Below are 14,401 nucleotides of genomic sequence, written 5' to 3' on the forward strand. Positions count from 1 at the left end.
ACCTCCTCAGCAAGCTTGCTGATGATACTAAACTGGGAGGAGTGGCTGGAAGGGCAGCACAGCATTCTGGCGTATGAGGGAACCTTGATAGGCGGGAGAGATGGACAGAGGGGAAGCTCAAGAAGTTCAAGAAAGGCAAGTGCAGGGTTCTGCACCTAGGGAGGAATAACCCCATGCTGAGAAAGTTGGGACTCTTCAGCCTGGAGAAGAGAACACCGAGGGGGCATCTGATCAAGGCGTACAAGCATCTGAAGGGAGGGTGTCAAGAGGATGGGGCCAGGCTCTTCTCCGTGGTGCCCAGCGACAGGACAAGAGGCAACGGGCACAAACTGAAACACGGGCAGCTCCATCTGAACATGAGGAAAAAAACCTCTTTACTCTGAAGGTGACAGAGCACTGGAGCAGGTTGCCCAGAGAGGTTGCGGAGTCTCCTTCCCTGGAGGTATTCAAAACTTGCCTGGACGCAGTGCTGTGCAATGTGCTCCAGGTGATCCTGTTTAGACAGGGGGACTGGGCTAGATGATCTCCAGAGGTCCCTTCCAACCCCAATGATTCTGTAATACTGGAATTTTTGTGAGCAATTTAATTAAGTGCTCCTATCGCCTTGTCTTTCCTGTGAATAGTCTTTCTCTTGTCTGCTTTCTTAGATTATGAGATTGACTCTTAAATTGTTCAGTGTATGATGTGCTGTCTTAATTGTTTGTTGCAAAGTCTCTCTTGTGCATCACAAGGTCTGCAAAACATTAATGGACAGCTTTTAATCAGTATGCAGGTTAAAGTTGGAGGTAGGAAGGATATCTGCCTGTAGGATTGAAATTATCTAGCTATCAAAGATTCCATCAGTTTATTTGCCTTTTCATCTGAAGATCAGCTCACCTGCATATTCTACTGCAGAGCACGGAAACTGTGATGAAGATATACTCTTAGAGCAGTGCATGCAGTTTTGGAAGCGCTTGTTTTTTCTTTCCACTTGTTTAGATTCCTAAGGAACCTTCATACTTTTGAAGCAGCTTCTAGGCTTGTGGTCTTAGGTGTCACCAATTCAGTGTCTCCAAAAAATACTGCTTGTTAGGTAACAGAATTAACTCAAGTTGATGAAGATGTTATCTCTTCCATTAAGCTGCCAAAGCCTGTTGGATAATCAAGCTGTGAAACCATTTTAACTTTTATTCATTCTTATTCCTCAAGTTGGCAACCCTGCTTCCAGTGAACCTTTACTAGTTAGGTTTACCCGTGCACAGCTCTGCTTTGAAGCAGAAGAATGAAGAAGAAAATAACTATAGTAGTCAGAACTGTGAATTGCAGAAGAGACATAACGTCTATCACTTTGTCTCCGAAAGTCTAAGACAGTTCTCAGAAATGTTGTGGATCTCTGTCCTGTGAGCAGCCTGTGAAGCAAAACTAAAAATGATCATCAGGAGAGAAGATGAGTGAAATTGTTCTATCCAGGCTTCAAACATGAAAGATGTGCTTCTTTGCTGCATCTTTCGAGAGTGACCATGAACGTAGTGAAGTTGAAAATATTTCCTGAAATTGTGTGAAACTGAAAAAATATCAATAACTTCTACATATAGGAAGGGAACAAAACAAGAAAGCTGGTGTGTTTAAAGAAAACTCTGAGGATGTAATAGTCTGGTTTTTGTTCATTCAGTAAAATTAATACTACCTTTCTTTCTTTTTTTTTTTTTTTTTTTTTTCTTTCAAACTTCTGCCTGATCCTCAGCTGATCAGGCAGAGCTGCCCTGATCCTCAATGCCACCTTACTAAGTTTCTCTGTCAATTGACCTTAAAGAAAAAAAAAAAGTCTCTATCAAGGAACGGTCAGTTTTTAAATAATTTATACATATGTAGTCTGCAGCTTTAAAATCAAATGCCTGTCAGAGTGTGCTGGTAATCATTATTGTACTACTACTGTTCTGCAGTTTAACTGTTGAAATCTGTATTGAAACCTCTTATAGCATTGGAACTTAAGCTCTTTAAGAAGAGCTCATCATTTTGATTTTCAAAAAGCTACTGAATTAAAAACACATTTCTTCCTGAATCCAGAGATAAAACTTAAGGTCTTTATTGCTTGTACTATTTCAAAGCTACTGGTGACTAAATTCCTGCTATTTAGAACCATTTGGAACACAGTTAAGTTTTAAAGAATTGCATTAACTTCATCTAGCTGATTAGGGAAGCAATAAGCAGCAATAGAAACAACTTGAAATTTTAATGTAAGAAAGAATTACAAAGAAGCTGGAAGAAAGGAAATGTCAAGGGGACTTGTAGCTTCGAGGACACAGGATAAGAAAGAATGAAGGCCCTTTCAACTGAGAAGAGATAAGAAATGGAGGAGAGGAGCTAGGAAGCTTCTCTCTTTTGGAGTTTTAAACTGGTAATTGAAGACCAACTGAAGTTCTGTATGAAAGATGGAATTGAAAGGAGAATCTAAGGACAACATTCACACTGAACAAATCAGCAGCCTACCCTTGGACTCACTGTAACTCTACTTCTATCCTTTTTCAGCTCCCAGTTATGTTATGTATGCTTTAATTATGTTGAATATTCAGACTAATAGATGGCGGATAACTTTCAGATGCTGTGCACTCCTTTCATTCAGGAATTTTGATATTCTCTGGTTAGAGAAAAGCTCTGTTACCAACTCCAGAAGCCTTCAGGTGGTACTGAAGGTACTATGTGTAAGAACCCGTATGATACCAAGTTAAATAGAGTTGCAAAACACTACTCAGAAGTTGCGGTTCTTCCAGGAGTTGCATTCACGTATTAGAGATGCTCGGTTTTTTTTTTTTTTTTTTTTTTAAAGTGGGGGGGGGTGTCAAAGTCCTTTCTGATATACTGCATGCTCACACTTTATTTCATTTCTTAAGTTTTTATGTAAAATATTTGTTAGCACATGAAATATTTATTAGTTTTTGAAATGATTTCAATTCACTTCAGAAGTCTTTTATCTTGTGAGTGTAATGAATTACTATAGACACATTTCAATGTACTAGTTCTGCATAATTCTATATGTAGCTTTAGGCAAAAGCCTTGCGCCTTGGTGGACTATAAAGTCTGGATGCGCAGCCACTTCTGACAGCTTTGGACTTTTTATTGGTAATTACACAGATGGCGAAGAGTGTTTTGCTCTTGAGATGTTTTTAAGGAAAAAATAGTTTAGAAAAATAATTTATGCAGTGAATAACATTCAGTGTTTTTTCTCCTCTAAATGTGTCTTCACTAAGACACAATATTGCATTATTTTAATGTTCTCTGAAATGGTATCTAATGATTCTCGTTTCTGCTAGACTAAAGAAAAGTGTTATTTGTTGACGTTTCAAAATTTTAAACTACTTTTTGAATTACTGGCACATTTTACTGTTTGGTTTTTTTAATGGGATGTGTCCTGTTTACCATTCAGATTCATTGTAGAAGTAATTGTCTTGTATGTCATGGGAAAACTTTTGCAAACTTTCTCAAACTATGGCCAGAAAAAGCTTTTACTTGCCTATGTGTAGGGATATACAGGATGTTCCAACAAAGTGTGTTACAGTGTAATAATGAAGGTATTCTGTAGTGCTAGGCTGGTTTAAGGTTAAACTAAGTCACCTAGAAAACAGGTGAATGGTTTGAAAGAGATCGGAAATGTGAAACTCTCATGATTTCCAGGATTACTGGACTGAATACTAGCGAAGATGCTGTACGGATTCCAGACTTTACACCAGTCATTGCTTCTTCTTTAGCTTGCACAGTGTCACAAACGAACATTCTCCCTTTTTGTGTCATCTGAGGCTTAGTAACTTTGGATGCTTGTTATAGATGCCACTTGAATGTCACTGTGGAGAATTCGGCAGTTGAAATGGGTAAAATTGTTAGTAGTGGCGTTTGGTTAGTATCCTAGATGTTTTTGGTCATAAGTGACTGTGTAGGTGGCATAGATGTGAGACCATTAACACAGCTGCCACTTGGATTTCAGTGATTATTATGATCAGTTGATTAACACTTATCTCAGCTGTCTGTGACAATGGAAATTGTAGGAAAGGAACGGAAAAGAAAAATGCTTTGCTTTTGGGAAAGTGTACAGACTTAGAAAGCAAAGTAAACATTGCACTGTGTTTCAGTATATGCTACTCGCTTCTCGTTAAAGTTTGGGAATTTATAAAGAATTCACAGGCTAGTGCAGTTAAGCAGACTGAATATATTGATTTAGTATGAGACTGTTCTTTTAGTGATTGATCTTCAGTGCTAGTTATTTCAGATAAAAATGATTATAAGGTAAACACTGACTGATCTCCATCATAGTTATCTTGAAATTCCACAGTGTTTCTTGCTGAAGTGTTTTGCTCAAGTCTTCTGCTTCTCCCTTCGCCTTCCCAAATGTGGTATTGTAGAGTTGAGAGCCTGAATGAAGATAAGATTTATTTTAAAAATTGAGGGAAGTGTGTTTGGCAACTAAAAACTTCAACTGGTATGAAAGATTGTTGTCAAGAACAAAGACGAGCTTTCAGAAATAATTGTGCAGTCAGGTTGAGCATTCTCTTCTGACATGCTTTCCACATTTTGGAAGTGCTAATGTCATGGAAAATGTATTAAAAATCAGTTATATGAATACACTTATTATTAACTCGACTGAATTAAGCTTAAAACAACTGTTACGTTTGCATGAAATACATGATTTAAAGAGCAGGCTCTGAAAATATTTAATCATAACCTCACCAAATTCTTATACTTACACTCAGATTTAGTCAAAAGTAGTAAGATTCATGTTAACAGCCTGATCCCTTTTCACTGAGAGTTAAAATAAGGAGGATTTGCAGATTTGGAACCCAGTTTATTTTTATAGTTGATACAATTTTGAGAAATAAAATAATATGCAGTAACCATCTCCTATTCCTAATACTTCTGATTAAACTCCTAATCGATTGCTGCTTATGCTGTGCCTTTGTGGGTCTCTTGTTCCAATTCATTTAGTCTGGTTTCTATTTTGAACCCTAGTACTTTACTATGTTTTGACAGTTATCTACCGGTACCTGCTGTTCAGATACTCGCTGATGAGAATCATGATAGTGCTTCTGATGAGGAAGAGCAAATCTTTTGGGGGAGGGGGGACGTATATATTTCAGCTTGTCAGGCTGCATAAATAGGTATGTGTTTATATCCTGAGGTAAGTTTCTGAATTTATTACCTGTTATATTTTGAAAGAGAATATTAGTATATCATGACCTGCAGTTTGTCTGCCTGTTTCTATTTGCTTTTTTAACTTAAAGAAGCAATGTTTTCTGGAGCTTTAGCAAGTTCCTGGGACTAGAATTCCTAAATTCTAATGAAACCAACAATAACTCATTTTGTGACCTTCGGCAGTAGCTTAACCTCTCTGTCTCAGTTTTTCAGTCCATCAGATAAGAATATTAAAATTTAACTGTCTACAGAACATACAGAATTTAAATTGATACATAAGTGCCGTGTATGTTTTCAAATATGAGTTGTTCACAGCAGTTACTGAATGGGCAGCTCTACAGAGTGAAATCCTCTGTTTCAGTTTTTGATGCTTCACCTTTCTAAAATGAAATCTCCAAGTGTTTCTTTTAACTTTAGAAAGTAGCTAACTCTTTTCTACTATGATTGCCAGTAAGTGTCAGTCAATGCCAATTACATCAGTAACTTGTTGTGGCCAAATAAAACTACCTGTTGGTAACTGGGCTGTGACTAACAACTCATATCTGTTAGAGCACTCCATGAGAGTAAGAATTAGAAGTGATGACTCTATATGAAAGACTCCTTTTCTTCAGTTCTACAACTGTATCATTGATATTATGGGTCAAACTGAAGTATCTTCTATATTCTTTGTCTGTAATACTTTTATATTTTTGCAACATGTTGCAAAAATATAGACTTTTTGAACTGTTGAATTATTTGTTCAAACAGATAACAGCTATTTAATAACATGTTCTTCAAAGATCCATTTTGTATAAATGGCAGCATTTTCACCAAACAATAACATCTTTAAATATAACTTACATTCTCAAATTTATATTCTTGTGACTCTTTATTAACGTCTGCCTAAGTTGATTACATTTCTTCTTTTCTTTAAGGTAAAGTGCAAGTTAAGAGTTCAGACATACAAGTTGGAGACCTCATCATAGTGGAAAAGGTTGATGCTTTTTAAATATATTTTAGAGACTAAATTATTAACATGCTAATTATCTTCTGAAGAAAAGTATACTGAAATACTTATCTGTGAAGTATGAACCATTTACCAGTGTATTAGTTCAGTCTTATTTGAGAGTCTTCAAGGAAGCTTATTTATTTTTGGCTTTAATTATAAGCCTAATTAAATATTTATATTTTACGAATTGCTATATGCTTACATTTATGTAATGAAGGATATACTATTACTGAATGAAATTCACTGGCTTGTGCTGTGGTAGATATTCTAAGTTGTCTGATTATGGATGCTTTCTTCTGATGTTCACATCTGTGCTTTTCTCTGTGTGAAGCCTTCAAGGAGAGGTGATAAGAAAATAGTTTTCTAGTCTGCCGATGTTGAGTGAGAGCTGTGAACTTTCTCTTTTTTTCTGTATTAGTATTGTAATAAAGATAATGTTGCTTATTTCAGTTGATTTGCTTTAGTAAATGATTTTGGGAAAACTCATCTATAACATCTAAATTCAAGCTCTGTTCTTGGAATAAGAAAATGTATGTATGGACTAGATGTGCAGTTTTTATTCTATACTATACTGCAGTCTACATGGCTTTTCTGTTTGCTGAGAAGTTATTGTGACCTTGAAAGTCAATTTAGTTTTCTTGTTAGAGGAAGCTATTTTGTACAAGTTCATTCTGGGAAGGTGACTGACTTTCTAGGTGCCAACAAGTAATTCCCATCTTTCTTTGTATCAACAGTCAATCCCTTGAGATACTGAGGAAGAGGTACCTCAAGTTGAAATTTGTATCTACTGCTTCATTTAACGTGTTATATGGCAAGTTGCAGTTTGGTGGAAGAATCCTTAGTGAAATCTGATTAGTGACTAGACTTTTCTAAACTTGGTGGGGTTTACTCCTGTTTCTTAATTTAGCAGAGTAAATTACTTTTGATAAAGGAGAAATCCTTTAGCAAAAATGCCCCGTTGATTTATTTCATGCTGCTTCACTTGTTAACACCTCTCCTTTTTCTCTGGGATTTCACTCATAATTTGTTAGTGGATAGAGATTATTTTCATCAGCCACATGGGGAAAATCTCCCTTCTGTTTGGTGAAAATATTTTGTTTCCTTCTTTTCTCCTTCTACTATAGTTCAAAGAAAAAAACAATACGCCCAAGTGTTGTTTGGTTTTTCTGCTCTTAGCTTAAAATAGATTTATTTTAGTGTATTTTGTACTCTTTCTTGCTTTTGTTTTTTGTCCACTACCTATATTGATGCCTTTTTGGGCTGCTCTCTGTAGGATTTAAAAGTGTAGACAAGATTAAGAGTAATGTGTCCAGCTTCCACACCTAAACTGTCTTACAGCTTGCTGTGTTAGAGTATACTTGGGACTACTTTACAGCTGCTCATTTAGACCTATTCCAGATCTTCTAGAAGACTGAGAATAAACAAAATGAGATGCTAGTTTGCTTTGATTTTGATTAGAAAACTTCTTATGGCTTAATCTCCAAACCTGGATCTAATTATTGTATATAGTAAGCGGAAGACTCTAGTGGCTACACAGGTAATCTGCTTTCACTGAAATTTATGGAAAACCATTAGCTTGTGAATTATGCTGGAATTGAGAAAGTTGGAATTACTTTGGGGATCAATTTGTCTTGTATGAGGTAGATAATTAGCATCTATTTCAGCTTTATTTACAGCAGCTTACAGATAATACTTTGAGTAGCTGAAGTTTCTAATGAAAAAATGTTAAGGATTTAGGGAAATAGTGGGTAAAATTCTTTTTGATGAAGATTTTACTCAGGTATGTCAGTAAGATGCATGAGATGCATGTGAGATAACTGAATATTGCATTTCAGCCTCAAGCTCCCTCCCCCTGCCCAACACACCTTCTCTTTATTGTGACCTAACTGTGGGTGCCTTCAGACTAATGAAATTAAATGTTTTCCTGTTCTATGGAGAAGTGTATTTTGTTGAAATAAGCAGTTTTCAATTTCAGAGTATGACTCTTAAGCCAAAGAATCATTGGGGAGTGAAATGTTCAATTGCTCACTCTGATGGCAAAGGAACAAGTTAACATTGTATTTGACTGGAAGATGCATCAACAGCATTTCCGCAGTGAAATTAATGACTCATTTGAGATGAAGATCTATATGTTAACTAGTGACTATTCACAAATACTAAAGTGAAAAACTTTTCTATGTTTAAGCTTTGAATGTCTTCTAATTTTTATAGGCCTGATTAATTTCAGAACAGCTCTAAGTATCTGCAGAGTGGTAGAAACAGTTTTGCTCTGAATAATGTATCTGCTGTGTCCTTAACCGAAAATTTGCTAATGCACTAACACTAGGGCTGAGTAGAAGAAAATATTACCCATTTTTAAAAGCCAAAAGATGTTTTTAAGTTTTAGCTGGAAAATACCTCTCCCTTCATGCCCCCCAATCCCAAGCATACATGCTGCTTTCAAGCTGTTTAATCCCCTTGGCTTTTGTTAAGGTATATTTTTGTTTATTTACGGGTGCAAAAGTAAAGTTGAGCGTAGTGTTGCTCAATAAGGTAACTGAAGGGATGAATTAATGAGTTAGGATATTGTTATTTAGTCACTGTAGCTTACTGATAGTTTGAAACACCTTTTGAGGATGTGAAGAGAGTGTAAAATTTGTGTTTTAGAGCATGTGAAACAGTAATGCTCTATTTTCAGACTTGGAGAGCTTCTCTTGGACAGCATTATGGCGGCACACCTGTTTCTTGATCTCAAATATAAAGTGAAATTAAACCAGTATTTGTAAAGATTGTGCTTACTGCTAACTTGCAGTACTGCACAGTACACAGACACAAAATTTAACTGTGAACTGCATTTTTCATTTCCAGCTCAGAAGCCAGCAAGACTATTTTAGTCAATGAGAACAGTACATGGTTCACTGCATGTGACAAAAGGAAGGACAGGAAATGCAAAGTGTTGAGGGTCTGTACTTTACCGGCAATTGTAGGGGAGTTGGAAGACTATATAGGAAGTTGAGGGGGGAAACGTTATTTTTTTAAATGAATAATGTAGCCTATATTGCAGGGAAGTATAAATATGTTTGAGGTCTAATATTTGTGGGTTATCTTGCTTTTCAATCTGGCCAGTTTAGGTAGTATGCTGTGGTGGTGTGGAGCTTAACGTGGGAACCCGGAAGCTGGGGGAATACATGGCTTGTGTTGACCATCATCATATTACAGTTAGATCTCTAGAAATGAGTTGATAAGTCTGCAGCATCGACAGAGAAATGGAAGTGCTCCTCCCCAGAGTCTAATTCTACTTAGATGTAACTTAGCAAAACAATATATTCAAGTCATTTTCATGACTTATATATTCAAATTTCAGTGTGTATCAATAAACTTCTAGCTTAATCTCCATCGTAATTGACATCACGTAGCTTGTTCATGGGTTTCTGAATGTTCAAAGTTGTATATGTTATCATTTTAACTTGTTCCACTTTGACAAATACGGCATGAAGGGGTAACGTGATTGACATATTGCTGCTGTTCGTCTGTGACGATGTACAATAGAACTTTATTTCCTCCATAATGAGGTGTTAAAGATTTTTGTGGCACGCGTGCCATCTGTTTGAGTGTAGTCACTCTTTTATACTGAGTAGGTATTAGGTACTACATCTTCACAAGGGGATCTTTGCTGTACAATATCAGCAGTGATAGTGACAAAGTTTTTGTGGTATCTAGTAGTTACGCAGTACCTTTCTCCCTACTTCCGAAATATGGAAAATCTGCTGGAGAAAGAGGTGTCAGTCTAAAATACCGGGCTTCTTTAAGGAGAAAGTAAAAACAATACTGTATTTACCCTTTGTTACTTGGAAGAAGATGTTTGGATATTTTTATGCATAAAGGAATTTGTTATTTTACAGGAAGAAAAACAAGTAGAGAGAACACATTAAAAAGACATAACATCAAAATGCATTTTTGTATTACAATGTGAAAGTGATCACATGACTAATTTCAGTCATTCTGCCCAATTTTATTTCAGTCAGGCCTAAAGGCTTGATTCTTGGATAGCAAATACCAGGTAAACTTCTCATGCACTGAATGTAAAGTACACGCTCTTCATGGAAGTTGGTAATGACTTGTCAAAACTGATAATCGTTCTGATTGATGAAACTTTTATTCTATATAGGATTGTTAGATCACTGCTTTTGCAAAATTTGGGGGCATTCAGTCAAATTTTAGCTTGCTTGCGAGTAACTGAAAGGCATAAAGTAGGCATAACTTCTGTAGGCATAAAGTTAGTATCCTCTAACTTGAGTAACGTTTTATGTCGGAACTGGCAGGAAAGCTGCAGAAATGTATAGCTGATCTATGTAAAGACTGTATATCTGTTTACTTGTTATTGTAATTTAAAGAAAGACTTGCTTAATTTTGAATTTGCATTTTCCCATCCTCTTTGTTTTTGATAGTATGTGAAGAATAATATATTTCATTAAGGTTAACTTTTTTTGCAGTTTTTTCCGACTTTGAATATGGGATGTTCCTGGCTGAGTCTAGGCTCATGATAAACAATAAATTTCGCTACATACTGTACATCGCTACATACATCCAACTTTTTCTGTTGGATGGCAAGATTCCAGAAACGCTGTATCAGCTGCAATGGCAGCTGAGCAGCCCTTTCAAGGTGAATACTGTGGATATTCAGACAAGCACATGAATTTTTAGCCCTTCATGCTTTTACAAATAGATGGGAATTGCTACAAGTCATAAAATATCCATTCTTGAAAATGCAAGGATATTTTTAGGTATGAGTAGGAATTTTTGCTTGCAGCAGAGCTTTTTAGATAAACTAGAACGTAGGCGTCTGTCTTCCAGTGCTTCCAAACTTGCTCAATTTTTGAGCTGTTCTTGTTTGCTTGAGATAGTATAACTGATCATTGCTTCTGTTCCCTGATCTACTATCTCCATAGGCTTTCACTTCCCTCCTCTACTGGATTTCTCATAGATGGGAGTTACAGTTTTTGCAGTCCTGCTTTCAAACCAATGTCCTCAAGAGTATGTTACAAGGAAGCGGAGAAGACACGTATGCCTTCCAGATTTTTTTGAGAGTTAAAACATCTTGTTTTGAAAGTTGAGCCCGTACAACACAACATCTGGTGCTTTACTGTCAGATGTATTCAGATCACACTATTCTAAGTGGCATTCTTGCGATTGCATGCCACTCTGGGAAGAATTCTCTGGAGTTAATAAAAATTTTGCCTACTGTTAAAACATTCACAAAATCCAAGTTGTTTTATGATCAGAAATAGTATTGCTATATGTTTGGGACTTCTGCAGAATCAAGGCAAATGTTACTGTACAGCATTGTGTATAGAAGAAGCATCAGTTTGAATATTGTTGTCTGATGTAAACATGCATTTATTCTGTTACTAGTGAGACTATGTTTTTTTTTCCACTCTGCACTGATTTTTTTATGGATAGTCAAGCACAGTATTTTGAAGGTCTCTAACGCTGTCAAGACTAAGTGAAGTGTCATACAAAGCAGTGCTTAATTATCTTGCCCAGTTGTGTACCTTCAGCCATTTTATGGGTTGTGCTGTAGGTTTATTTACTTTGAAGATTTTTTTCTTATGATATGCAGTGATTAAGGGGAACTGATGCTTTCCAAAAAAAAAAAAAAGAAAAAAAGAAATGGGGTTTCAAATCAAACCAGATTCAGAATGGTGAGCTCTTTACAGTTAAGAGCAGTTTTGTGTCCGTAAATATAGAGGCAGAGGACTGACTCGGATGTGGGGGATGGGAGCCAACCCCCTCCCCCTCAAACACTCTGTGTGAGTCTTGATTCCTCTTGATTTTCTGAATGGTGGTTGATGGTGTGATCTAGGCTGTTGCCAAGATTCCTGATGGGCTAAGTAGGTTCAGAGCTGCCACATGCTGAACCTGAGGATGTTTATTTTTATATACACATATGTATACATGCACACACATATGCGTGTGTGTGTATATGTTTGTAAAAATAAAATATGTGTCTATAAATTACAATATAAATTCATGAACAGCTCAGTTTGGAGCCCATTACTCTTCCCTAGTAGTTACGACTTTTCAGGGCTATTCGAAAGATTTGTGTTCTGCTTTGAAATAACGAATCAGTGTATCTGCTGAATTCGTTATGCTGGACGTTGCATTGCTTAGGATCTCAAATAGAAGTTTTCAAGTTAATTTGGTCCCATCTTCATTGCTATTTCTTCTGTATAAAATAACTGCACGATTTCCTATAGCTAGTAGTTTATCCACAAAATGGAGCCACAACTGAATTACTGTAACTGTATTTTGCCATTGGTAATAATTGAAGTGTGGAATATGGAATAGTTGTATAAAGTTTTGAAACGCTCATATACTGAACATATTTTTTAACTTTTTATTTTGACTGGTAAATTCAGTCAGCTTTATTTTAAAGGCCAAGCCCCATGAGGTTAATGTATGCCATGCGATGGGCTTGATATGCTAGCTCTGTATATGTATATATATATGGGGTTTTTTCCTCCCTTCTACTCTTACTTCAAGCAGTCAGTTGATCTCTTCAAAAATAAAACATGAGCCATGGCTATTCTGTGGCTTTCAGGGCCATATAAACAAGTATGCCTCTAATTCTCAACGGGAGATACCTTTTGCATGAAAAATGTTAATTGTTCTAAGTAAAACTTAATGCAGTAAAGCCTCTGGGCAAGTAATTTTAAGTGAATATTGGGAAATATATTTTAGTTTTAAACTAATGAAGTCATTGCTGCTAATCCCCTGAGATTTCTTGCTCAGTTAAAGGTAGTCTGTAAAGGAAGAGCAAGTGAATCTTTGTGTTCTGCCTCAGGATCAAAAAATAAATCATGTGACATACTAGCCGTAAGACGCATGACAGGAAATGTGCTACACAAAATCAGTACTGTATCTTTTCTTATTGCTTTTTCCAGTATTCGCTCTGGTCCCCATCACTTTAATCTGTTGCTTCTTTTCCTTTTCAGTCCTACATCTATTTTAGTTTTTTGCCTGTTAATTATTTTTACTTGCCCCAGCTTTTCATTCTTAAACCCTGTATTGGCCATGTGTAACTGTGAGGTGGTAGCTGCCCTGTGCGCAAGAGAGGAGAGCTAAGGATCTGGGTAGCTGTATGGCAAGTAGTGGGGGAAGAAGTAGTGTGTGTGTGTATGTGGGCAGGGGGTGTTTAGTCGGTGAAGGCTTAGATTGGCCTATGTTCAGCAAATGTTGAAAACATGATTTGTTGCAGAGACATGCCTGTCTCTGTGCCCTGTGTATGGAGGGGGAAAAATGCTATTCACTTTGTCTTTGTAAAGGAGAGATTTATAAATATATTAAGTTGGAAAATACTATATGCAAGCCTCCCTGTCTCCTCTGTGTATGTGCATGTAGGGAGAGAGGAGAGGATGTCAGGGAATACTCATATACTTGGCATGCAAAATGGGTGCAATTTGAATGCCAAGATAGATGTTTTAAAATTCACTCTTCAGTCTGTTATCTACACTGACTAAGTGTCAGGGTTTTGCTCTTTAAAATTATTTTCTTTCAGGGATTCCAATTAGATGTTTACATTTATTTTCTGAAAACAATAGTTCAAGAATGTAAATCTGTTAGTTCTTCAGACATTTATATGATTCACTTATAAAAAGAATCTGAAGGGATTAGCTTATTGTATAATTTTTTGAAAATATTGATTTCTGAATTGCAAATGCTGAATGTAAAGTACTTTGATAAATCCTATTTTAATTGAGTTTCAATCCAAGTGTGACCTTTTAGTGACTGATCTTACTGGACATTTGATTGGAATTTTTTTTTTCATCTTACTTAAACAAATTACTTTTTTTTCTCCTCTTCTTAGAATCAACGAATCCCATCTGACATGGTGTTTCTCAGAACATCGGAAAAAACTGGTATGTTTTGATAATTGCAGTTGGTTACGTGATAACTTAATGGTTGCAGTGAAGTTTTAGTGTGTGCATTGTGGCCAGTTTGAAATGTTCAAATAGACTGATGACATAAAATTTACCTTTATCTGATTAACGGAAGGGTGTCCATATATGAGCCATGCAGTATGTCTGGACTGCAAAATGAGGGAAGTCTTACCAAGAATAGAAGACTCTAAAGTTATGTTCCTCTGAAGAGATTTCTGTCTTTGAATTGATGCAATGACACTTTCAGGCAAAGCTAATATTGCTTAAAAACTATTTTAGTATATTTAAAGAAATATGTATTTGTTTAATATGCCTTGATAGTATTGTCTAATTA

General features: G+C 36.2%; 1 protein-coding gene across 2 annotated transcripts in view; it reads left to right on the forward strand.

Moving 5' to 3' along the window:
* The window catches only part of ATP9B (ATPase phospholipid transporting 9B (putative)), a 179,352-nt gene that overhangs the window by 40,403 nt on the left and 124,548 nt on the right, over positions 1-14,401 (forward strand). For both annotated transcript variants that reach the window (XM_068931599.1, XM_068931598.1), the window contains exons 6-7: positions 6,075-6,133; positions 13,995-14,046. In XM_068931599.1, the coding sequence (XP_068787700.1) occupies positions 6,075-6,133; positions 13,995-14,046 (111 nt within the window). The remainder of the gene's footprint in view (positions 1-6,074; positions 6,134-13,994; positions 14,047-14,401) is intronic.

This window comes from Struthio camelus, chromosome 2 (assembly GCF_040807025.1).
Source record: "Struthio camelus isolate bStrCam1 chromosome 2, bStrCam1.hap1, whole genome shotgun sequence".
In the NCBI taxonomy this organism is placed as follows: domain Eukaryota; kingdom Metazoa; phylum Chordata; class Aves; order Struthioniformes; family Struthionidae; genus Struthio; species Struthio camelus.